This window comes from Python bivittatus, unplaced genomic scaffold (assembly GCF_059951505.1).
Source record: "Python bivittatus isolate LINGU-HERP-01145 unplaced genomic scaffold, Pbiv_v1 ctg000690_np1212, whole genome shotgun sequence".
NCBI lineage: Eukaryota > Metazoa > Chordata > Lepidosauria > Squamata > Pythonidae > Python > Python bivittatus.
The window spans coordinates 21,150,233-21,173,604 of NW_028277096.1; the positions used below are offsets into that span (position 1 = coordinate 21,150,233).

General features: G+C 42.0%; 1 protein-coding gene and 1 long non-coding RNA gene across 4 annotated transcripts in view; one reads left to right on the forward strand and one right to left on the reverse strand.

The window, feature by feature from the left end:
* Window positions 1-23,372, reverse strand: part of VMP1 (vacuole membrane protein 1) — a 116,172-nt gene that overhangs the window by 1,970 nt on the left and 90,830 nt on the right. For 2 of the 3 annotated variants that reach the window (XM_088152514.1, XM_088152513.1), the window contains 3 exons: window positions 21,947-22,063; window positions 18,024-18,085; window positions 434-533 (listed from right to left, as the gene is read on the reverse strand). In XM_088152514.1, the coding sequence (XP_088008640.1) occupies window positions 434-533; window positions 18,024-18,085; window positions 21,947-22,063 (279 nt within the window). Of the gene's footprint in view, window positions 1-433; window positions 534-8,428; window positions 9,950-18,023; window positions 18,086-21,946; window positions 22,064-23,372 lie in introns of those variants that run through there. The other variant, XM_088152515.1, reaches the window with a different exon arrangement.
* Window positions 2,946-6,648, forward strand: LOC148214392 (uncharacterized). Its single transcript, XR_015798227.1, has 3 exons — window positions 2,946-3,017; window positions 5,672-5,818; window positions 6,510-6,648. It is a non-coding gene; the product is annotated as an uncharacterized LOC148214392 (long non-coding RNA).

Here is a 23,372-nt window from a genome sequence, read left to right on the forward strand (position 1 = left end):
AAAAGTAAGACTAAAAATCACATTTTCCCATAGTTTCCTAAAACCGGTTTGCTTTTCCTCTTGAACGCCTACCTTCTGAAGATGAAATAAGGTGGGACAGGCAAGGAGGAAAGAAATACAGGAACGCTCTTCAACCAAACTCATGTATGGCTAATGAATCTTTCAAGGATTGCATTAAGGAGATTTTCACTGGAGCGCCCCAGATTTTACTCATACCCTATTCACAATATTCTCCTTAAGACAGCCAATTCCTTAACATGGTTTCCTTCTAGCAGCTGGCCACTAGGAAACTTTGCCTGCTGTTCAGACAGCTTTGCTGTCTTCCTTTATGCAACCAGGAAGCCCAATCTCAGCAAAAGGGGGACGGGGGTGGTGGGGGAGGAAGGGGTGACCCAAAGACATTTGGGAAAGAAAACAAGGTGAGATTTCTTACCTGGGGTGCTTCGTTGGCTCTGCTACGCAGCTTTATCCGCTGAGCTTCCAAGTACTCTTGAAAAGGCTTTTGGAGCAACGCACCGATGCTGGGCACAGAGCTATTTGCGAGTGGGCCCCCAAGTTGCACGCGAGGCCAAGCATTTGGGGAAGGGGGGAGGAGAAGGGGGAAGGGAAAAGAGAGAGCACAGGACACATGAATTGAGGAGGGAGAGGAACTTACCAAACGAAAGCTAAAACGGGAGAAAAATCAACCCTAGTTGAGGGGAGGGGGGTTGCTCGGAAGAGAGAAAACAGCACGGGCTCTCTTTCAGCTGGTGTAAAAGCATGGCGTGTGTCCCTAAAAATAGGGGGGGGGGGAAGGAAAGAAAAGCAGCCAAGAAAAGAAAAGGAAGCCAAAAGGAGTGGGGGGGAAAAAAAGGCTTTTGGCAGCCAGTTGGCAAGCCTGGATGAAGCCCCAGCAGGGCGCAGAGAAAGATCTGAAGGTCCAGGCTGGAACTTCCTGAACCGGGGCTGTCTGTGCGCCAGGCCAGTGCCGGGTGGCGGCGTTGGAAGAGGGTGACTTCCGAGAAGTCCCAACCATTTATCACCCAGGGTTCCTGTAAGAACTGGTTTGAACCGATTAGCAAGGAAATGACTTGGCTGGTGTCAGTCGCCCCGTTTAAAAAAGAAACTGCCCGCCTCCCCCTGGTGACTTGCCCCCATCCTCCCCAAAAGAGGCGGACCTCGACCAGACCAAGTCCTTATTAGGACAACTCCTGCGTCATCCACCCAACGCCCCCAGGGCCTTATCCAAAAAAGAATGCATTCCCCAGCTCCAGAAAGGTACCTCCCATCAAAAGTCAGGCAATTAAAAAAAAAAGAAAGGGGGGGGCAAGAAAAAGAGAGAGGAAGGAGGAGGAAAAAGAAAAGGTGATCGATTAACAAAGGACCTTGGCTTCTGAATCATGCCGGGCTGCAGTGCGCTCCCACACCTTGTGCTGACCGCTTTTCCCTAGATAGGAAGAGTGCTGCTTTCTCGAAAATAAGAGGGGTCTGGCAGAGAGCCGCCTTCGCTCGGTGCCCAGGAAAAGCTGGGATCTGCACCGGGAGCCAAAAAGGGGTCAATGACATACTTGGCAAGGATTGTGAGCAGGGTGGGGGTGGGGAGTGTTTTTCTCTACTATCATATCCCCCCCCCCCAACAGCCAGGATCAGGCCAAAGCAGGTATCGGCCCATGTCTGCCCCACCACCACGAAGCAAAGAACGGGCTCCCTCCAGCCTCATCGGCAACGTGCCGTTTAAGAGGCGAGAAAAACGGGGAGGCGTGGGGAGAGCCAGAGACGGAGGAACGCTGGCCTTTGGCGGGCAGGGGCCTTCCAGCAGGTTGGCCACGGATGATAGGATCTGTCATCCAACACGCTTGGAAACCTGGCCCATTGATTAGATACAGCGTCCAGAGTTGCACTGGGACCTGGCTTCAGATCCACATCCTGCCCCAAACCTCACTGCCCTGAACATTGCACTTTTCGGCTTTCCTCTTTCGGGGGATTTCTAGAAGCCTAAAAGGGGGATTGGAGGGGCAGGGAGCAAATTTCCAACCACTCACCTGCTTGCAGGTGGGCAAAATATAAAAAGGGTCTCAGTGAAATTAGATTATTGCTCCCTTTATTACCATTACACTCTCCTGTCAAAGGCACGTAAAGGTCTGAAAAGCGCATGCGCGCGCAGGCACGCTATAAACAGAAAACCAAAGACTAAACAAACCCAGACAACATTGCAACTATTTCTTATATTTCTTTAAAATAACTAAGATCAGTGTCTGGAGATCCAGATTTTTGGGGATGGGGAAGAAGTTGTTGTTTTTGTTTTAAAATATGTATGTTATCCTCACTCTTTTAATAAGATACATATGTAAAAGCACCTCTATAAATTCAGTTCTTTTACCTTACTGGAAAGTTTAAGACAACTAGCTTGTCCTAACATGGACTCGACTGTTTGGGGCATTTGGGGTGGGGGTAGATGGGGAGGGTATATCCTGAAACAAAAAAATCCACCCCAACAGCCGGTCCCCAATTTATATTGTGAATTGTTCATCAACCCTTGAAAAACAGAATTTTATAATGTAGCATACGATTTCTTTTTTAAGGGGCCAAGTGATCCTCACTTAGAGAATTGGAGACCTGTCCCCAAACGTTTACCCTGTTCCTCAACATTACCATTTTTAAGGGCAATGTCATGAAAAGAAGAGTGATATCATATTAGGAAATTCTGTCACTTTATAGACACCCCTCCCCTCCCTAAAAAATCAAGATTCATCATTCTGGTATGATCCTCTGCAAAAAGATGACCAGAAAAACGAGTCATCTTTTTCAGACCAATCTGCACTGGAGTAAAGTTTTCAGATGACACAGAATCCCAACAAGGGAAAAGGTTCAAACTTTCAAAGAGAGTCAACAGATCCCTAGATAAGAAATGCCCAGACAATGAGTGTTAAACGAATGACAAAATGCTACTCATCTCTTTTCACCGTAAGGGCTTAAACCGACTCCCCTCGAAATTTAACTGCAGAACAAGTACAGAACAACATTCAAGATTCAATCGGGTAAGGCTGGTTTCTTATGCAACAATTCACCTTTTATTCTCTCTTTTATAACTCTCTTTCCGGTAATCGAACATGCCATAAAATGATCATCTTTTGAATCAGCTGCGTAGTATATGTTTTAAAAGGTTATTCTGGGAAACTTGGAGTAAGCTTATGTATTTATACAACCATGTTAACTACTGAAAGTTTGCTATTTTTAATATCGGGGGGGGGGGAAGCAACGCTTCTTAAAAAAATGTTAAAATGTTGTAGTTTCTCTTTTCTCAAGTTGGTCGTTTTAATCTCCTGCTTCTGGCACTAATTGCGGATTATTCATTAAGGGTCAGAGCTTTGGATATCTAATTTCTCGTTTATGCAATAATATTTCAGAACACCATAGCAAATATGCAAGCAGCTGAAATCTGTTTCTGTTATCTAATGAAAGGAAAATTAAAAAAAAACATATTTCTGCTCTTTTGAAAAAATGTTTTACAAAGGCAGCAAATGGAAGCTCTTAAGCTGGGTTCCCTTGAAAGGCAGACCATGGGGAGGGGGGACATTTGAAAAGGACTGCATATTAATATAATTTATACACTGCTATAGCTGGGCAAAGATTTTTTTGCAAATCACAGGAGACTGGGACTTGCTCCCCCACCATCTAGAGGTAGCAGCTCCCTCAGCTACAATTCTCCAGAAACCTGCTTTTTATTGTGACTATCAAGAACTGCAGCCCCAATATGTGCCTTTTAAAAATAAGTACTTCCCTGACCAAATTCCAGCTTTCGAGTGGCTTTTAAAAATTAAATAAAGAAAAATGTGGGGTGAAGCAATCTTCAGAATGAAGTTTAGCTGACTGACAATATGGTTTTTGACTTCGCTTGTTTTTTGACTTCACCTGGGGCTATCACCCACCTGGTGCAAACGTTTCTCAACTTTTGCTAATGAACTAATATTCAAAGCAAAGGCAAGATGCTGTTCATAGAAAATGACTGAGTCAGAGGACATGAAGTACAAATCCATTATCTGATTTACAGACACACGGTCTATAAAGGCTTCAACCCGGAGAACTTTTCTGCATTTTACTGAAATTATTCATTTTTATAATTTATAAAATTGGCTTTTGGCCCACAGGGGATTCCTGCTAACGCTCCTAGAAATTCCAGCAAGTTTCTTTCTTTCTGCACTTACGGACTTCCTTTAATTAGGCAGAGCCCAGTTAAAAAAATAAATGTGCATCTATCTGTTAGACATCAACCGAGGTAAAAATTATGTTATGGCTTTCAAACTTATTTCAAATTTCACAAGAAGAAAATGGGCATAGATAAATGGCATAAATTTTTGATTAAAATATCTGTGCATGGCAAATACAGTTCAGGTACTACAAATGACTTTGGGATCGAGAATGAGAGGCTCGGGGAAATGGATGTACAATACTTGCCCAATCCTGAAGAATAAGTTGAATCTGATTCAAGGACTTATTCTCAGACAAGTGGAAAAAGCAAATGTACATAAAATTGCACCTTCAAGTCTACAGTTCTAAGAAAAAGCACAGCTGTAATCCCACCAGTTATGACTCTTGAGTTCAGGGGAAAACTTTTATACTTCAACTTTCTATAATATTCCTAAACTGCAAGTCCTATTAGGAGAAATGGGGCTTAATTCTATAGAACGGGGGTATAATTGTACCAAATGACAATCCTTAACATTTGTATATGTATATGACTGGACTTTATTTTCTGATCCTCTCTTGAAATATAACATATGGACTGTAAATGCAATCCCAAGTTTCAGATACAGAAGCTCCTAAAATCAAAATAGCCTGCTTAAATTTTTTGGGGCTGCAATTTGTTGAATATGTCATAATTTTAAAACATTCTCTGATATGACCCTAATTTTATAAAAATGGATGGACATATAAATAAATGTGAGTTTGCACTTTTTTGGTACTTCTTGGATATTTGTGCTTTAAGGACCGTAAAAATCCAGTTTAAAAACGAGCAAGAGATAAGTGTACTTTCTTTTAAAAGTGTATTTCGTATTTTGAACTCTATAGTGTAGTGATTAAAACTATTTTCTAATTAAAAAATGGTTTTCTAAAACACAAATCCTTACATAAATGACTAATAATTTTCTGAATCATTTGTTTTCCGTCACAAAGCTTTGTCACTGGGGTGAATGCCGGGTGCCACACATTTTCATTCTGTCCTTTGGCATTAATCTCCACATTTGCATATAAAAGCCTTAAGAATCTAAATTTGAAAAATGCCACTGACACTCTCCAACCTTTGAAAAGAATTGCCTATTTCACTTTCACCGATGACACAAGAGAAAGAGTTTTCAGATCCCATTCAGTCTGTTCCATGCAATGGTTGTGTACACATTTCAATTTCTCTCCCGGAGAAGAGGAGGAATTGAACACTCTCTGCTTCTGGAAGCAGTGTGTCGTAAATTATCGCATTAGTTATCCTCTTCTTCCTCCAAGCTCAAGGCTCTACAAACAGATTCCTAACCAACATTTTCCTCAGAACAATCCTGTGAGGTAGCCTATGGAGGAAAAACAGTCACCCAAGGTGCTCCCTGTTTGAACAGGTATTCAGCTCCTCATCTCCCCAACCAAGAACAATATCCTCTCTTCTCCTTCACGCTCCACAAACAGATAAACCATTCTCTTCCAGGTATTATCTGCTTTGATTGTTAGCTGAGATATAAAACACTGGGACACAAAGTCAAGGCAAATGACGTTTTCTCCACGGCCACCACCCTTCTGGGATCCAAGCACCAGCTCAGAGACCTTTACATTTTCAAGCTGCAAAAATGCCCAGGTAAAAACATCCCCGGGACTCAAAACAAACCGAAAGTAGTTATTCCAGGTGAATTGCAAGGTCATGAGGACATGCCTTAACACCCCTGAGTGCTTTTCCATGAAACCTTCAGGATTACCGCTGTCCCTCTGGCTGGGGACTGGGGGTTTCGGAGTGCTCTTTAGGGTAACACCACACAGGGTTAACAATCCTACCTTGCCACATTTCCTTGTCTTAGTCAGAGGCTACCTCCACGTTGTTCAACGGTACAACTCTAAATCTCAAGAACCACAAAGCCTACTTGCGAGCCAGCAGCTCTGCCCTGTCGAGAAGGCACCCTGCTCAGCCCGGTGCTTTGCCTGCAGGGAGAAATTCTGTTCCTTTCCCCCTTCCCTTGCAATGCGCGTTATGCTTGCAGGCTTGAGCATCTCCCTTAGCTCGGGTTCATCATCCTGCAGTCCAGCTTAATCTACAATTCTAAGGGGACAAATTTAAAACACAGCATTACCAGCCCTCAGGAGGATGCTAAACCCAGGGAGGGGGTGCCCATGTCCCGTCCAGGTTTATCTGCTCTCAGACCACATCACTGCTCCTGTCTGCTTTAGCTCCTCTTTCTATCTCACATTGGATCATCTTCTATTTTGTGTCCTCTTGTCAACATTTCCTTTTAAACTTTCTCCTCCTTTCCCTCTGATCCCCCTTTCCCCTTCAGGTCATGGCTCAGGAGCCCCCATCACCTGTCAATACGGAAGCATTGTTTTAAAAAACGAAAGAATTCTTTAGCTACAGTTTCAAATGCTTGTAGAGAAGAAATGGAGATCACGAATTCAGAACTCAGAGTCTGCATCAAAATACGCATTAGAGTAGGAATGTAACAAGGTTTGAACTGGGGACACAACCAGACAGTCACATGAAAATGCTTTCCTCCAATCTTTGAAATGACAGAAAAAAATTGCCAGCGTAAAATTTGCTGCTCTAATCGTCGAACCCTATAAGAAAGCAATTGATGGATTTCCTCCTTGTACCAAGCATCACCTGCCAGTAGGAAAACCAGCCACCGATCTCTCTTCCTAATCCGTGGGTGAACAAAGGTGGTTATTACAATGGCTGGTTTAGCCTTTCTAATAGCCACCCACGCTCACCCAACCAGCAGTGTGGGAGCAGAGCAAAGGTGTGTTCAGGGAATGCCCCAGTGCTCCTGCTCGACACACCTCCTCATTCATGCCTGTGACCTGCCAACCCGGCTACTTATAAGACGGGTCTAGTGCTTGCCTGAAAGAGCACTAAACCCATGTTCAGAAATAGCCTGGCTGATAGGTTGCAGGGTGAGATGGAAAGGAAGGAGCTCAACGCCACTGCAGTCAAGCTACATTTCTGTCCTTGACTAATGCTGTAAGGCAGTGTTTCTTAAAGTGTGGTCCGAGGACCCCCGGGGGTCCCCCAAGACCTCTCAGGGGTTTGTGAAATCAAAACTATTTGCCAGATATTGAAGATATTTGCAAAAATTTAAAACAATGTAACTCTTTTCATAATTATTTTTATTTATTAAAAAAATACAGGTGTTTTAAAGTATTTCATGTAGGCTAATTTCTAATGGATTGAATATTGTTATTTTTACACGATTCAATAAATAAATATTCTACAGACGCCTCAATTTTAATTTTTAATATGGTAAGTATTGATAAATATAGCCCATACAAACAAAAGCTCTGTTGGGATCCTCCATAATTTTTAAAAGTGAGAAGGGGAAGCAAAAAGTTTAAGAAGCATTGCAGTAAGGGAATGACAGTCTGGTGGAAAATGACCAAGAAGTTCAGTTCTGACTTTGTAGTTAGTACCTGGAAGTAATCAGGGAACAGCCACGGAGAATATACAATTGTGACAGGCCCATGCTAACGACACTCTTCATTGTGGCACATACTGTAGTTCTGCTGAAGCAGGAATAGAGTAGACAAAATGGTGCTATTCTCACCAGATAACAGTAACAGTAAAAAGTGTGGCCACACAAAATCTTTGTTGGCAAAAGCAATGGAAAATCTAAAATGTACCAATGGTGACAGAATGAGCAACACACAGTGGGCAGAACCTGGCTTTTTCCTGGTTTAAATTTATCTTCTATACAGTACAGGACTAACGTTCTGTGCGGTGTTTCTCAACTTCAGCCACTTCAAGATGTGTGGACTCCAACTCCCAGAATTCCCCAGCCAGCATGAAGCCCATGCATCTTGAAGTGGTTGAGGTTGAGAAACACTGTGTTAAAGAGAGACTGAACAGATGAAGCACTCTTTCAAAAGAGCACTAAACCCATGTTCATAAGGATCCCTGTAAGACCTACAAGTGTTGAGCAATAGGTGGATCAAAAGGCTGATGTTGTGACCCAGCATGACTGATTTTAAACAACGGCCTCTATCTTACTCCAATGCCAGTAGTCCCACCTACAGAGTCTTTTCTGCTAGGCAAAAAGAACCACATCATAGGAATTGAAACATCCTACACATTGGGGCTCCTCAACCTTGGTGACTTGAAGATGTGTGGACTTCAACTCCCAGAATTGCCCAGGGGAATTCTGGGAGTTGAAGTCCACACATCTTCAAGTCACCAAGGTTGAGGAACCCTGCTACACATGATGGAGCTAGCAGGCCAACCTGACTACACAGACAATTCTCCTTTGGGAGATTAATTTACAAACCAGGTCTAATCATTTTTTCAAAAAATATTCCAAAAATGCATAAAACATTCATTTTCCAGCAGATAACAAACAAGGGTACTATCACGTCACGCATGTGAGCATCTTGGAAGCAGACAACTGATAGCTGTCAGGAACAAAAGGCTGGTTTGGTAGGACTTTCAATCTGATCCAGCAAGACAGTTGCATGTTTGACTCTACTATCCAACTCTGCCTTCCACCCATAACTGTTTTGCTGGCAGTTTTCAACTTGACTCTGCAAGCCATGAAGGTTAGCAACTTAGTAGGTCTGGTGAGCCACCCAAAACATGTACTACGCTGCCCACCCTTGGGCCTAGGGTTTTCTGTTTTTTTGCTTGTTTCTGGCCACAGTAGAGCTGAGGAATTTGACCTCACAACCCTGAAGCTGTGTTCTTTGATAACTAAATGAGTCAGGTCTTCAGTCATCAAGCTACCAGGAACACTCACACAAGCAGATCATTGAAACAGGTTGCCTTGAAGGAAGAAACGATGCACAGAAGAATACGGCTGAGCTCTAATGCAGAGTATGTTATGCAAACCATACAATCAGGGTTTCCAAAAAAGCATGTATTTATGAATGATTTAAGACTGAGTCACAGTCACATTTTTCTCCATCTCTCAATACACTCTTTTAATCATACAGCCTTACTGCTGAGTTGGAGCATGAAGGAAATGCAAACAGAGTAGAACAGGCACGGCTGTCCGAAGTATCTGGGTCTCTCTGCTGCCATCTGGACATCCTCTGGAGTTTTGTAGCTCAGATAGGGTAGTCCTATTTTAGGAGGATGTTGTGTTGGGAATGGCAGAGAGACAAAGTTCTTGCTGACGCCAGCAGCTGTCCTTGGAATTCCTAACATCTCACTGATTGACAAATCAACCATTCTGCTCCCCTAGAACTGTTACAAGGATTATGGGGGCAGGGGGGTTTCACATATGCAGCTTCCACCCAAGCTTCACAACAAATCTATAAAGCAGGGTAGGGTGAGAAAAGTTAGCTCCCCCAGGGCCATTCACTTGGACTGGAGGATCTTATGTGGGATCCAGTCCTAGATCTTGCTCATCTGATATTCCATCTTACCAGAAGTATTTAGGATGGACTGACATATCACAGAAGTTGTACCGTGGCTTGGTTTGGTTCAGTGTAAATCCAACTTGTCATGGCTTATCAACCATGGTCAATTTATCGATTTTGTATATTGTTTGCTCTCCAGCCAAAGCCAGGCTCCAATGTCCCAATTAAGCCGGAGGGGGAGGGGGGTTAATCAGTTAACAGTGATTAAGCAAACCACACATAAGCACCAACCATATACAGTCATTCTTAACATGACAGTGTATAATATCGGTCTCCTTCCTGCTTCGGCAGAAAACTCTCCTGATTCTTCTTTTTCTGATGAGCAAAAAAGTGATTCGCCTGGAGGAACAGCCCAGCTGGGAGAACTTCTGGCCTTCATTTGAAAGAAGAAAAACAACCTGAGGACACAATCAGGTTGAGAGGAGAGCACACATGTAATACAGAGGTGCAAAAATGACAGTGGACATGAATAGGCTCCAGGACAACCTGAGTTTAAGCAAGACTGAACACAACTAGAAGACAAGAACAGTGGCTAACTCAGGGTGGTACAAAGTTGAACAGATGTTCCACAAAAGCATCTTCCTGGAAAAAGACTTCTCAAGGAAGTGGAGAAAAGCAGAAATGAAGCATAGCTGTTTGAGCATTTCTGTTGTTCCTCAAGCACCCTCCTCTCACTTTTTCCTTATCACCCACACATCCACGAACACACCCTTCCACCTGGCTCACACCAACCTTGAAACTGTTGCTTCCCCCACCCCCTGCTTTTACACACCTCCAGGTTGTCATGCAAGCAGCAATAACGGTCAGTGTGTTTCTTTGAATGAGCTGTCATTTCCTGTAGTGATAAAAGATTCTCCCAGCATTTAAGAAAATCACCCTTTCTCAATTTGCGATGAGTTACAGGGCAGAGAAAAATTTACAGTGTGATTCAAAACAAATCCAGAGGTCCTGGGGGTTTGAGTCAGCCAGAGTGGATTATGGTGGGACAGAAAGTGGGGAACTGCTGGGGGAAAACTGCTCCCCACCCCCTTGAGACCCTATTTTCTGAATAAAAGATTGCTTTCCATTTTCACTTTTCAAAGGAGGAGGAATTCAATGAAATTTTTCTGTACTTCTTGGATTCTCACTCAAGATAAACCCCCTTTGCATTCAAAGCAGCGCCTGGTAATCCACACAGGTTTCTGTCCCAAAAATAAAAATAATGTATTAAAAAAAAAAAATTGTTGGCCTCCTGAACTTGGCCACAGAAACCTTTGATTTCCTGCATCAGAGTTAACATCAACAGCACTTTGTAGCTGGTAGATCATGTTCGGCTAAATCTACGTGGGCATTCCCCTATTGCACCCCATCCTCTGAAGCCCCCTATCATTGTGCAGTTGTGGTCTATTTAAAAAAAGTTTAAGGAGGGTGCATTTAGAGTTTCTTTCACATCTGTGCTTCTTCTTCTTTTTTAATTAAAGTTTCCTTCCACTTGCTGCTGAATTACCTTTCCGGGGAAAGCTCCAATGTATCATTCCATTGGCTTCTGATTTACTCTGTGGGAAGAGATGGTTGACTGCACTAAGAGAGGGAAACGTTTGGGAAGCATTCACGCCATGGGGTATTTTAAAGACAAACGGGGAGAGTGTTAACCAGACTGGCCTTAACGCTTGGTTAGTAGGACAAACCGAGCGTTAAGATCAATCTAGTTAACGCTTTCCCTGTTTAAACCTTCAGATCAAAAGGAGCCTGTTAGCACCTTTTCTAATGAATACATTTTATTAAAAGCATAAGTTTTTGTGAGCTCAGCTGGAAAGGGGGCTGCCACACTCCTCCTGATCTTTTGCTACTGAAGACTGATGTTTGAGCCTTCTACTTCTTTGGTTTAATCCATTTTCAAACTCTGTAGCAGTGTTTCTCAACCTCAGCAGCTTGAAGACATGTGGACTTCAGTGCTGGCTGGGGAATTCTGGGCGTTGAAGTCCACATGTCTTCAAGCTGCTGAGGTTGAGAAACACTGCTCTGTAGGGTTCCCTATTAGATTGAGTAGCATCTGCACTTTCCAGAAGACTGATGTTGGAGATAAAATTATGGATAATGTGAAAGCTGAGATCTGACACTTGGCTTCATGGAATGTGAAGGTCACCTTATTTGCACCGTGAGATGTCCAAGTGCTTGGGGGAACTGTTACCAAGACTAGGAGATCTGCTCTGATTGGAGGTGCCAAAGTTTTGAAACTCAGATTTTTATGTGCAAAGCATGTGCTCTGGTGCTCTGTTTTGGAGCTGTAAAAACTTTAGATCTGTTGCCCACATCAGTCCAACTACACAGAATCTTTTCAGATGTTCTTTTAAAGTCTATTCAACGTGAAAATATTTTCTTGGCTATTGCTGTTCTCCCTGACACCACATCGCACTTCGTCGAAGTAGGATTTTCTAAGTGGAAACCTCAAAAGGTTGTAAAAGGAATATTCTATGTTTAAATAACTAAGTATTGGATACATATTAATTAATTATAATTAATTAATTATAGGGCAGCAGAGAAAAAACATCAGAGCAGAGAGAAGGAGATGCACTTGACAGGGTATAGTATGGCTAACTTTAGTACAGATTCAGCGTTCAACCCACATTGAAAAAACAGTGCACTGAAGCCAAACACAATCATTTTTAAAGCCAGAAATCTTTGCAAGGAAATAAATAACAAATGAATAAAATAAAATGATACAGAAATACTGTTAATTGTTAATTTCTTAAAATTGTTCTGAATGGTGCATTTTTTCCAAGTTTTTTTAAAAGCCAAAATGATATAATCAAGAAGTATTTCTTCATTATAACTACCTGACTTTAAAAACAAACAAACAAATACACCATTCAGTACAATTTAAAGCCAAAATTATATAATCAAGAAATTCTTGATTTTATCAGCTTGGCTTAAAAAAAAACAACTGAACAAAAACTATGCTGTTCAGCACAATTTTGTGACAGAATCCTCTACGCTTGAGTTAATCAAGGTTTGGAGCGTAGCCAGAGTGTAACTAAGTTTGTGATGTTGTGACACTTAATTTTGAATGGCTGGAAGTAAAAACCCTCAAATTTGTATTTCAAAAGAAAATAATGGCACGGGAGTGCTGCAAAGTACATTTTTATGTTTGGCAAAGGAAATAAAATACACGGGGGATCTAAATGTTTGCTTTTGCAAATACAGCTTGCCTAATCACAACATCTGGAAAGAAAATGAAGCACAAATCCCAAATCTGGAAAACCATTTTCCGAAAGTCTTCAGGGTACATTTGGATCTCTTCATTGCAGTCTGGGAACCCTAAATCAATTCTAAACATAGACAAAGAATTCCTCTAACCTCAACTTCCTCTCCGGCACTCGGGCAGCCTTCTGGAGAAGCAAGGGCTGTCAGAAGCATCCACTGAGAAAGGTTGGAACTCTCTTTTCCATACAAAAGCTCTAAGGTCCAGGCTGCAGCATTTCCAGGTAAGGAAATGGAAGATGGGCCCATGGGTTCTATGTAGGATCACGAGAGCCGGAATCTTATTGCATTTTGGAGACGGAGCACATGCTTTACCTGAGAAAGGTGTGATTCAAATCTCAGCCTCGCCAGGTGAGGCTGGGGCAGACCACTCTCTGAAACCCAATGAGGAGGACACTAGGCTGGAAGGTCTACTTCAGCATAATACAGCTTCCAAGTGGCCTCCTTTGTCCTTTAGCTGGACACCCTTAATTGTCTTCCCAAGACAGTGATCTTGCCTATCACCTGCTTAACAAAAATTTGATAGAAGAGCAAGATCTCTCTGTCTATGTGAAATTCAATAGCATCTATTCTGCGGACAAGTTTTTGAACCTTCCAACCTAAAGAACATCAGAACCCAGCAGTTCAGCTCGCAAGAATGACAGGAGATAGAAAGTCCTATCAAAACTGAGAAGCTGCAAGACGTAAGGATCATCTTGTCTAATTCTCTGCCATGTATGGGAAAACCATCCCTTGGAGATGGCTGTGAAGCCTCTTCTTAAAACCCTGAGGTTTGAGAATGGAGAATCTACAACCATGGTAGGTAGACTATTCCACTGTGGTGTGAATCTTATAGTCAGGAACTTTCTTCCTTATATTTAAATGAAATCTAGATAGCTGCAACTTAATACCCATTGTCGAAGGCTTTCACGGCCGGCATACGATGGCTGGTGTGGGTCTTCCGGGCTGTATGGCCGTGGTCTTGAAGTCTTGTTTCCTAACGTTTCGCCAGCACCTGTGACCGGCATCTTCAGAGTGCAGGAGCACAGACAGGACTGTGCACTGTCTGTGCTCCTGCACTCTGAAGATGCCGGTCACAGGTGCTGGCGAAACATTAGGAAACAAGACTTCAAGACCACGGCCATACAGCCCGGAAGACCCACACCAGCCATTAATACCCATTACTTCTGGTTCTCCTATGTTTCATGCAATACCATGTGAAAGGAATAATTTTGTATGTATTCAAATTTAGCTGATAGATTGATTTAAGATTTTTTTTTTACTGAGGTTCCAAACTTTGTGTTAGAAAAATGCTTTTATTAGGCCAGCTCAAGGTCTATAATAATGGATAATTAAATTATGTTAAATTAAAGGAGAAGGCATTGTTAATAATTTCTAATAAACTATTTTGCTCATGGTCAATATGGCTCTTTGGATTTTCTATTCATGCTATGGTCTTTTAAGAAACGAAGACTGGAAAAACAAATGTTTTCTCAATTGTGATAACCAACAGCCTTGGTACAACTGAACTGAATTGATAAATAAATTAAATTCAATACATTCAATAAATAAATAAATTGAATTGAATTAATAAATAAATAAATACCAGCCTTTGTACTTGGATCTCTTACATTAAACTTAATTTAGATCTTTTCCAGTTGTGGGATAAAGTGCTTAATTCTAAATAACATAATGCGTAGCCTACCTTACATTAAATTAACTGAAATTAATGTAATTACCACAAAAACATTAGTGTTTCACCTAAAAATATTTACATTAGGCATTTGATTCTGACTAAGGTCCTGTGATTCTAGTAATGGTTACACATGTTTTTATACGCTACTCCAGAGAGAAACGTATGAGATAATGTTAGAGAGAGCAGTGGGAAGGAGGAAATTCTGATTTGTAAAAGTCAAAAGATAGGAGCACATTCCAAGAATCTTCTCCTCTCTCAAGAACATTTTTGAAGTCTGACATCAAGGGTTTAACAAATTTCTGAATCTAGTAGACTTTTTTTTTCTTTCAAAGACACTAAGCGGTCTCCGCAGGCAGGGGAGCTGTAGAAACAAATTCAAATGCCGATGAGTAATTGTGAGAGAAAATGCTACTATACTTTCCATCCAAAGACTTGCGTGCTTGAAAATCTCTCTTGCTCAGCAGAATATTTGGTGTTGCAACGGGAGGACACCATGAGCCATTGGCAAGGAACACTAATCAATGAGCACTGATTTAATTTGGTGGGAGGAAGAAACAACAACAAAGATTTATTCTGAAGTTCCGGAGATTATTTTAAAAAACCACAGACTTATTCCAGCATTGAAGCATTCAAGAATGTTATTCAGACACTTCAGCTTCTTTGTATAAGGCTTCCCATGTCACGTTTACATACTTCAAGAGCAATGACTTCCAGACATTCCAATCCCCAAAAGTATCCTTGAGACAAATTTCCCCCCCTCAGAAAATACCAAGAGGATAAATCATGGATATTAGTTCCATCAGGCTATACATTGAACAAAAACAAGAAAAAACCACAGCACCATTTAGAGCACTGCACTTAATTGGAGGGTTAAGTTCTAAAGCTGGCTTTGCACCCCAGCAACTCAGGTGGGGAAGCAGCAAGCTAGCTGGCTTGTTTGATGAGCTTTTTTGATACAGAGGAGGAGGATATGGCTTAGCAAGCTTTTTGGTTGGGTTAGAATTGGAGAGGGGCAAGGCACAGGGCCTCCAGAAGCTCTTGCTTTTCTTCCTGGCATCTCATAAACTGCATGGAAAGCCATGGAGGAGCAAGAACAGGAGGAGACCAGCTATGCAAAGAAAGTGGGGTGTCAGCTCTATCAGTCAGGCTAATCACACGTGACTGCACTCACACTGAGGTTTAGGAAAAGAGAAGATAGTTGGTGCCTCATGGTATCCCTTTTCCGGAAAGAACTTTTCTCAGGCAAAATGCCCAATAAGCGAGTTTAGGTTAGTCTCCTAAAGCAAGGAGAAATTGGATTAAGCTCTGAGGAACTGCAGTGAGAAGAAGACACCGGCAGATAGACAGACAGACAGACAGATGAAATAGAAGATAAATCTGAAAGAACAGAAATACCACGTGAAAGTTTAGAAATTCCAAACTAGCTTGTGCTAACCATAGTTTAATACAACTTTCTCAAACTAGCTTCTTCCAGTGTTAGGACTGCAACTCCCAGAATTCTCTGCCTGAATGACTACTGGCTAGGAGCTGTGGGAGCAGTGGTCCCAGTGAAGTTTTGAATATACCTGTGATTTTAAGCCTCCCAGAACTGAGGTCAGAATCTGGTGCTTTTGGGCATCCAAGGCCCTGTTCCAGCAGATCCCTCCAACCTTGAGAGATCTGTGTTCTATTCTTCATTACAGTGACATTTCCCCCTGCCAACTTCAAGTATGTGGGTTAGGACTAGAAGGGTAAAGGCTTTCTCTCTTCTTCTGGGTGGTGGGGTGGGGGTAGACCTGGGCCCAGAGGAACAATGAATGAGAAAGTGGAAAAAAGAAGATGTACAACTGAAGGCATCTTGCTCAAAATATGCACCTTTAAGGTAACCACATGTGGATTTGAGTAAAACACAAACCAGCCTCTTTTACACTCTTCCTCAACACACCCACACTCACACCCAAACACACGCATGCACACATAATCAAGGCAAACACTTTATGACCTGGTTTCCAACCTGGGACCCTTCATCTGAACTGCAGAGAACCAGGTTCAAGATAATGGCGTGATGCCATTAAAAAACAGTGCCAGAAAACAACAGGGATTGTAAGGGCAATTTCCATTCTTTTTTAAACCTTCAGACAGGGTGTCATATTATTATTAATTCAAAAGTACTTTATGGCTTAGTTTAAGAGCACACCCAGCTGCTCCCAGGTCAAAAACATTTATAGATGTATACATTCCACTTTTTAAAAAGTAGGCCATTGTTTCATTTAACAACAGGACAGCAGAGAACCCAAGTTCAGAGATATTTTAAAACAATAATTGCATTCATGTTATCTACAGCCCTGCTCTATTTCCTGCCTAGAAGAGCAATAAATTCAAGCCTGAATCACTTCCTAGCACAGATGGATATTCTCGTTAGGGAGGCAGAGGAAAAAAAATATATACGTGAACATTCAAACCATGAAAAGTGAGCAAGTTTTGCTAATGAAACAGCACGTTACTAATACATTCCCTTCTCTGCACACACAGTCTTTTGCTGAGCGCAGTTCCTTTGACACTTCCCACCATATTCTACAGTCTACCAGCAGGTCACTTTTAACACTTTTTTTGCATTTTAGCCATACGATCCTGCGTAAGTCTAACTATCCATTTATGGATTCAATGAAGCCGACGAACCACGTGGCTAAGCCAATTTAGTGGCAGCACCCGGAACAGGCATCATGTAGAACTGAACACTGGAAAACAGGAAATCCCGCTGAAATTACAGTACAGTAGTAGCCTTTGGACTGACTTCATTGCTCTGAAGTCTCTCTGCCATTACTTGTTATTGACCGAAATCAGGACAAAGCCACCTTTGGGTGGCCAAGTGCTACCCTTCACTTTTTTTTTTAAACACCGCAGACTGCACTAGGTAAAAGCATATACTTGCATCCACCGAGCAAGGACCTTCTGATTCCCCTGCCCCCCTTGCCCCTTCAAGCTTTGGGGGAAAGGTTTAAGATTTTTTTAAAGTGACATCTAAGCCAGGGTTTAGTTTTCTCTGGGTTTTCTGCAGTTCCAGTTTTCAGCCACTGGGATAGAAACACAGGACGTGACCTACAGCCTTAGCCCTCAAGCTCACTGATTTATTTATTAATCCAATTTATAAGGTCAGCCATCCATCCACGAAACTGGGTGGCAAACAAAATAAAAACAGAGAATTGCATTCAAACAAAAGGCCAACTAAAACCACATCAAAGCTCAACAAAAACACAAAACCGCCAGACATACACCCATGCCAGAGCTCCCGTGCTAATATCCCAAACCTGTGGCCCCATAGCCTGGTTTTCATAGTTGGTGACCTTGAGTTATACCGAATTGCTCTATGATTGTGCCGTTTTTTTAAAAAAATGTGAATTACTTTTAAAATGAAGGTGAAGGGAGCAACATTTTCTGGATGGAGCGACAGCCTTTGCTCATCCTGGGCTCAGCACCGTCTCTTGTTGCCTAAAGTAAGGCTTGAGAGGAACTGTTCTCAACCATCAAGTGATAATAGAGCTGCTGTACTCACCCAATTAAGGAGACCATCTGTTCCACTATGTGTCTGCTGAAGGTGATTATCACAAAAAGTTTCTGGAGGAACAACAACAAAGCACACACAACGGTGTGAGTCAGACAAATGCTCAGAGGGGAAAATGAAACAATACTGGATGACTCTCCTGTTCTTTGATTACTCTTGGCCTGGTGTCTCTTTTCCAAGTTCATGTAATTACAGCACCTTTCCTCAAATTTCCCCCCTGACTCACTCTTTTTGTGATATCCTTTTCCTAAACCTTAATCACAGTTGCCCCATTCTTTGCAACTGCCATTGAGGGGGAGAAAGGAAGGAGGTGGACTCTGCTCCAACATTATCTTGGCCTTTGGGTGGTCCTTCAAAGCTCACCTAGCAGCAGTCATTCCACCCGGTTGGTTGGTTGGTTCTCTCTCTCTCTCTCCTCTCCTCTCCTCTCAAAGTATGGCTTCAACATTCTGCAGAAGCAGAGTTTCATGCCTGGCATCCCCAAAGGATGTTGTTGGACTCTATTTTGCCCACAAACCATTTGTTTGGTGCCTGCCATGTTCCTTCTCCCAATTACATTTGGGGAAAAATGGAATACCTTCTGTTTCTCCTAATGTCTTTTCCTAATGTTTCCTAAGGGTGGAGCTTAAAACCAAAAACCAAACTAAGCCAAAACAGGAGGATGTCACAAATCCAAAACAGTTAAAGGATTGCTCAGCAAACTTGCCCACTCTTTGAATTTATTTGCTGCATCTGTACTAGGAGGGCAGACAGAGGGAATGGAGACGGGACCTTTTCTGTGGTGGCCCCCCGATATGAAACTTCTATCAAAAAGAACTTCATTTTCTGCTCATTTTCTTACATTTTAATTGTTGCATCAAGTAAGCTTGAGCAATGAGTGGTGTCTTAATTTAGCTTAATCTAATTTCACAGCTATTTTTTTTTCTTTTGTTACTTTGATTTTACATTAAGTGCTGCTTTAAAGCTGTTACTGTATAGTCATTCTTAACATTCTTCTTAATCTTTCTTTTTCTAATTTTTGAATTTAATTTCCTTCCCCAAATAGTATGATGCTTTGGCAAATCTTGTCTTTTTCTCCAAGTTTGCCTCTGCTTGGGAGGTGAACTATTTCAGTTGACACAAATATCTCTGTCTAGTAAATTGAAATAAAAATTGAAATAGCACTCCTCCAATACCAGTGGCCCCCAATTTGGTCCCCTCCAAATATGGTAGGCTATAACTTCCGAAATCCCCAACTAGCATAGTCCGATGATTGTTAGGAGTTCTGAATACTGCAGTCTGACACATCTGGAGGGCACGGGTTGGAGAAGGGTGAGGTATATATAGCATTCCTCGAGGATAAGCAGACAGAAATGTTCTGCTCTGTTGAGATAACTCTTGGAAGACAAGCGGTTCCATAGATGTTGTTGTTTTAAACTGTCATTTATAGTGATCTACACCACTTGCGGTACAGCAGGGGACAGTTCCCAGACTTTTCAACATTGGTTAAATCTTGTATTTGTCATATAAATGTAAGCCTTTCTCCCCCCTTTTCAGCCAATCTGGAACTGTGTGTCTCTTTATTCAAGAACACTGTGGTACGGCATCCCGAATGCTTACACTCTGTATCTTTGTATGTGTGCGAGTTTGCTAGCCTGGAGGGGGATTTTAGGGAATTCAGCTGCTGTGGAGACCGAAAGTCAAATTCCTCACTCCTCGTGCTGAACAGAAAGCCTCCACACTTGTCCCAATGGCCTATTTTACATCAGAACCCCCTGGCTTTTTAATGTGTGCCCTAAAAGCAAGTCCAGAATGGATGGTGGGGTCATTTCCTGAAAGTGCACTATGGCCCCCACCTCAATAGAATACTGTACAGCAGATTTGCAAAGGAATAAATCTATATATTCATTCAGTCCCTTCCCTTCATATAACGTGCGTACGTGCACATACTTCAATAGATCATTTCTTCCCCCCCCATTTGTGGGAGAAGCAAATATAAACAACTAAACGTAGAGAAGTGGGAAGTATTCTAAAAGAGCATTCATACTGCACTGCATACTGCAACCATCTACTGCCAATCTGGCTTGTTCCCCAGAGGTTCTGGCTGGAAATTACAGGTAGTCCTCATTTAGTGACCACAATTGGAACCAGCAACTTGGTTGCTAAGCGAAGTGGTTGCTAAGTGAAACTACAACTGTGCTTATGATCTTACTTCAGCTTTCCTTTGCGTTACAGATCTGTGAAGGTCGTAAATGCGAGGACTGGGCGCAAAGTTACTTTTTCATCACCATCGTAACTGCAAATGGTCACTAAACAAGGCAGTCACTAAATGAGGACTACCTGTAATATTTTAAGACACACAGCTGGCAACAGTCTCTTCCTAGATTACCTTGCACCCTGGAAACTATGCAACTGGGCTCCAACTTTTGCTCAGGTTGGAACCCCCTGCTCCCAGGCTAAGAGTCTGGGATCTGGGTTATATCAATTGTCAGGGGCAAGGACAGCCTTTCTGCTCTCCTTGCACTTTTCTATCTTGTTTATAGCACTCAAACCATGTGCTTTCAGCCCAGGATGCAAATTTAATTCTTCAGGCTAAATAAAAATGACAGCAATTTAAAAAAAAAAAAAAAAAGTTGCAATGTTTATTTGATTACTTACAGAAAAAAACTGCTGTCCTAAAATCGTGTCACAACTGACTAAGTAGCACAGAAAAAAAAAAAAAAAATATTTGATAAACTCTGCAGACAGAAGGCATCGTCTTAGAAGATGCTCTCTCTTCAATAAGAGAAGGAGGGCTGAATGCCTCTTCCAAGATTAAAACTGCTATGAGCCATGTGTACAGAATCTAAAAATAAACATTTCTATTTTCTTACAGACCCATTTTTCCCCCTTCCTGCAACCTCCTGTGGGTTAAACAAATTCTTCAAGCAAGCAAAGCTTGGACAATAAATGGCTGAGATTTCTTTATAGGCTGTCTACGCCAAAGTTAGCTCTCCTAAATCCAGCAGAATGTTCCTCAGGTAATGTATACAGGATGGGTCTCTTTTGCTGCGAAGGAGCTGGGTATGTTTAGTCTGCAGAAGAGATGATTAAGAGGTAATACGGCAATATAATAGCCAGCTATGAATATCTGAAAGACTTTTGCAGAAATGGAAGGACTCCAACCAAAATCCGAAGAAACGAGATTTCAGCTCAGGTTTTGGGAAGAACCCGTGACAGTGTAAAAAGTCCGCTGGTGGAATAACTGCTTTGGAAGTTACTCATTTGGGCTGAGATTTTTTTAGTAGAGGAAAGCAGTGGCGATGGACTTCCTCGGTTAATGGGGGTCAGACTAGATGCCCTCTGGGACCACTTCCAACATTTACACTGTAACTTCAGTCAAGCAAAAATCAAGCAGTTGCAGCTACAACGATGGCTGTTCCTGTCTGGCTGTTTGGCACATCTCTTTCAGGAAAGGATCCGTGATCCTCAAAAATGCTTCCTCTACTTTATCTCAACCAATCCTGAAAGAGCCATGTAATTAAGCCCCTAATGAAGTTTCCTTCCATTGCAGGTGGAGGAACAGATTTAAATTAAGGATTTTACATGTTATTAAGCCATGATGCAACTCGGGGCTGGCTACGACGGCACAGACACATTCCAATTGGTGCTTGGTGTTAATACGGCCAGCGCCACCCAAGGAAGCAAGCCATGGAAGCCTCACTTGTACAGTGAGATGGGCGGCATACATAAATTTGAAAATAAATAAGTAAGTAAGTAAGTGTGCTGGGCATGCTTAATAAAAATGTGTGCTGGGCATCCTTAATGGCTGCCTTGAAGATTGCTGGGAAACAGCAATTTCTGGAGAACAAGAGCATTGGATGGGGGCTCAGCATCTCAACCAATCTTGATCAGAAGGCAGAAAGCCCCAAGGTTTTGTGGAACAGATAAATTACCTGGATGTGCATTTTGATTATTGCTTTTCCAATCAGGGTGGCTCCAAAGAAAGTCCAAAAGGGAACGAGGAAGTGTCCGCATGTTATTCCTGCCAAATCGAAGAGAGGATTCGGAATCTAGGAGGGGAAGAAGAAGCAGAATTGCCATGCATTTCCATACACCACTTTCTGTGAACAGTTTCTGTTCGTAAACAGTGACTGAGACAGGCTCAAGAAGCAAGACAGGACCATCGATGGCTAGCGGTTAAGAAGCCCAAGAAGTGGAACCTCCAGGCTTAGTGGCAATCTACTGCAGAATATCAAACGCTGCTGTTGAAACAGAAGGTGGATGTTGTCTTAACATGCTTGTGACTTTCTCAGTGGCCACAGTAGCAAGCAAAATACTGGGGTTTGGCCAGCATTTCTCAAAACTGCTTTTTTTTAATGGACTGTTTAAAAACTGCTACCAGGGGGGCTCCACAGTGAACCACTTAATAAACCTTTTTCTTTCTAAAAATCAAGATGCACAGATTACAGATATTCTCATATTTTAAGCAACACTTTTTAACCTTTAGGAGCAGTACTGTTGTCTAAACCAGTGTTTCTCAACCTTAGCAACTTTAAGATATGTGGACTTCAACTCCCAGAATTCAGAAGTCCACATATCTTAAAGTTGCTAAGGTTGAGAAACACTGGTCTAAACCAACAATGACTTATTAAAGCCACAGTCTTGTTAGCCTGTTTGAGGATTTGGACCCGATTATAATAGTATTTCATAAAAAAAACAAAGTAAGCATAGATATTGGTGAGTTTTTCATAATCAGTCTGCGCACCATCTGGATGGAGCTCTCAGACCATCAATGGTTCCCACAGACCACAAGTTTGAGAACTTCTGAACCTCTGATTTGGTTTAGCTTATGTTTTTAACCCTTTGGAGAGAAAAGAAACTGAACTTCTTTCTTGTGATTTCTAAAGTTCTGCTTCAGAAATGTTGGTGTAACAGCACATACATTAAAAAAAATGGGGAGACCTCTCATCTAGACACTCTCCCAGATGAACTACAGTTCTTGCCCACTTCTCTCTTCTTCAAGTCCAGATTAGAAACAGCTAACAGACGTCTTCCATAAGAAATGCACAGAAACCACAATCAGCCATTTTAAAGCCATTTATCAAATATTCTCCACCTCTTGCCCCCCCCCAACCCCCATCAACAAGTGTTTTGGTCCAGTGAGTCAGTCTCCAAAAATGGATCTCTTGTGAATTGTGTCTGAAACAAAACAAAAAAAAAAAGGAGGGGGGGAATAAACCTGGCATTTATTGCTATGTACGCTGCTGAAATGAAGGAGAACAGGGAAAGCAAAATGGTTTTCTTTTTCACCTTTAAAGAGCAAATGATCCAGGCTGAAAATGAACGATTGCCACATTTTCGGCTTAGATTTGATATGAA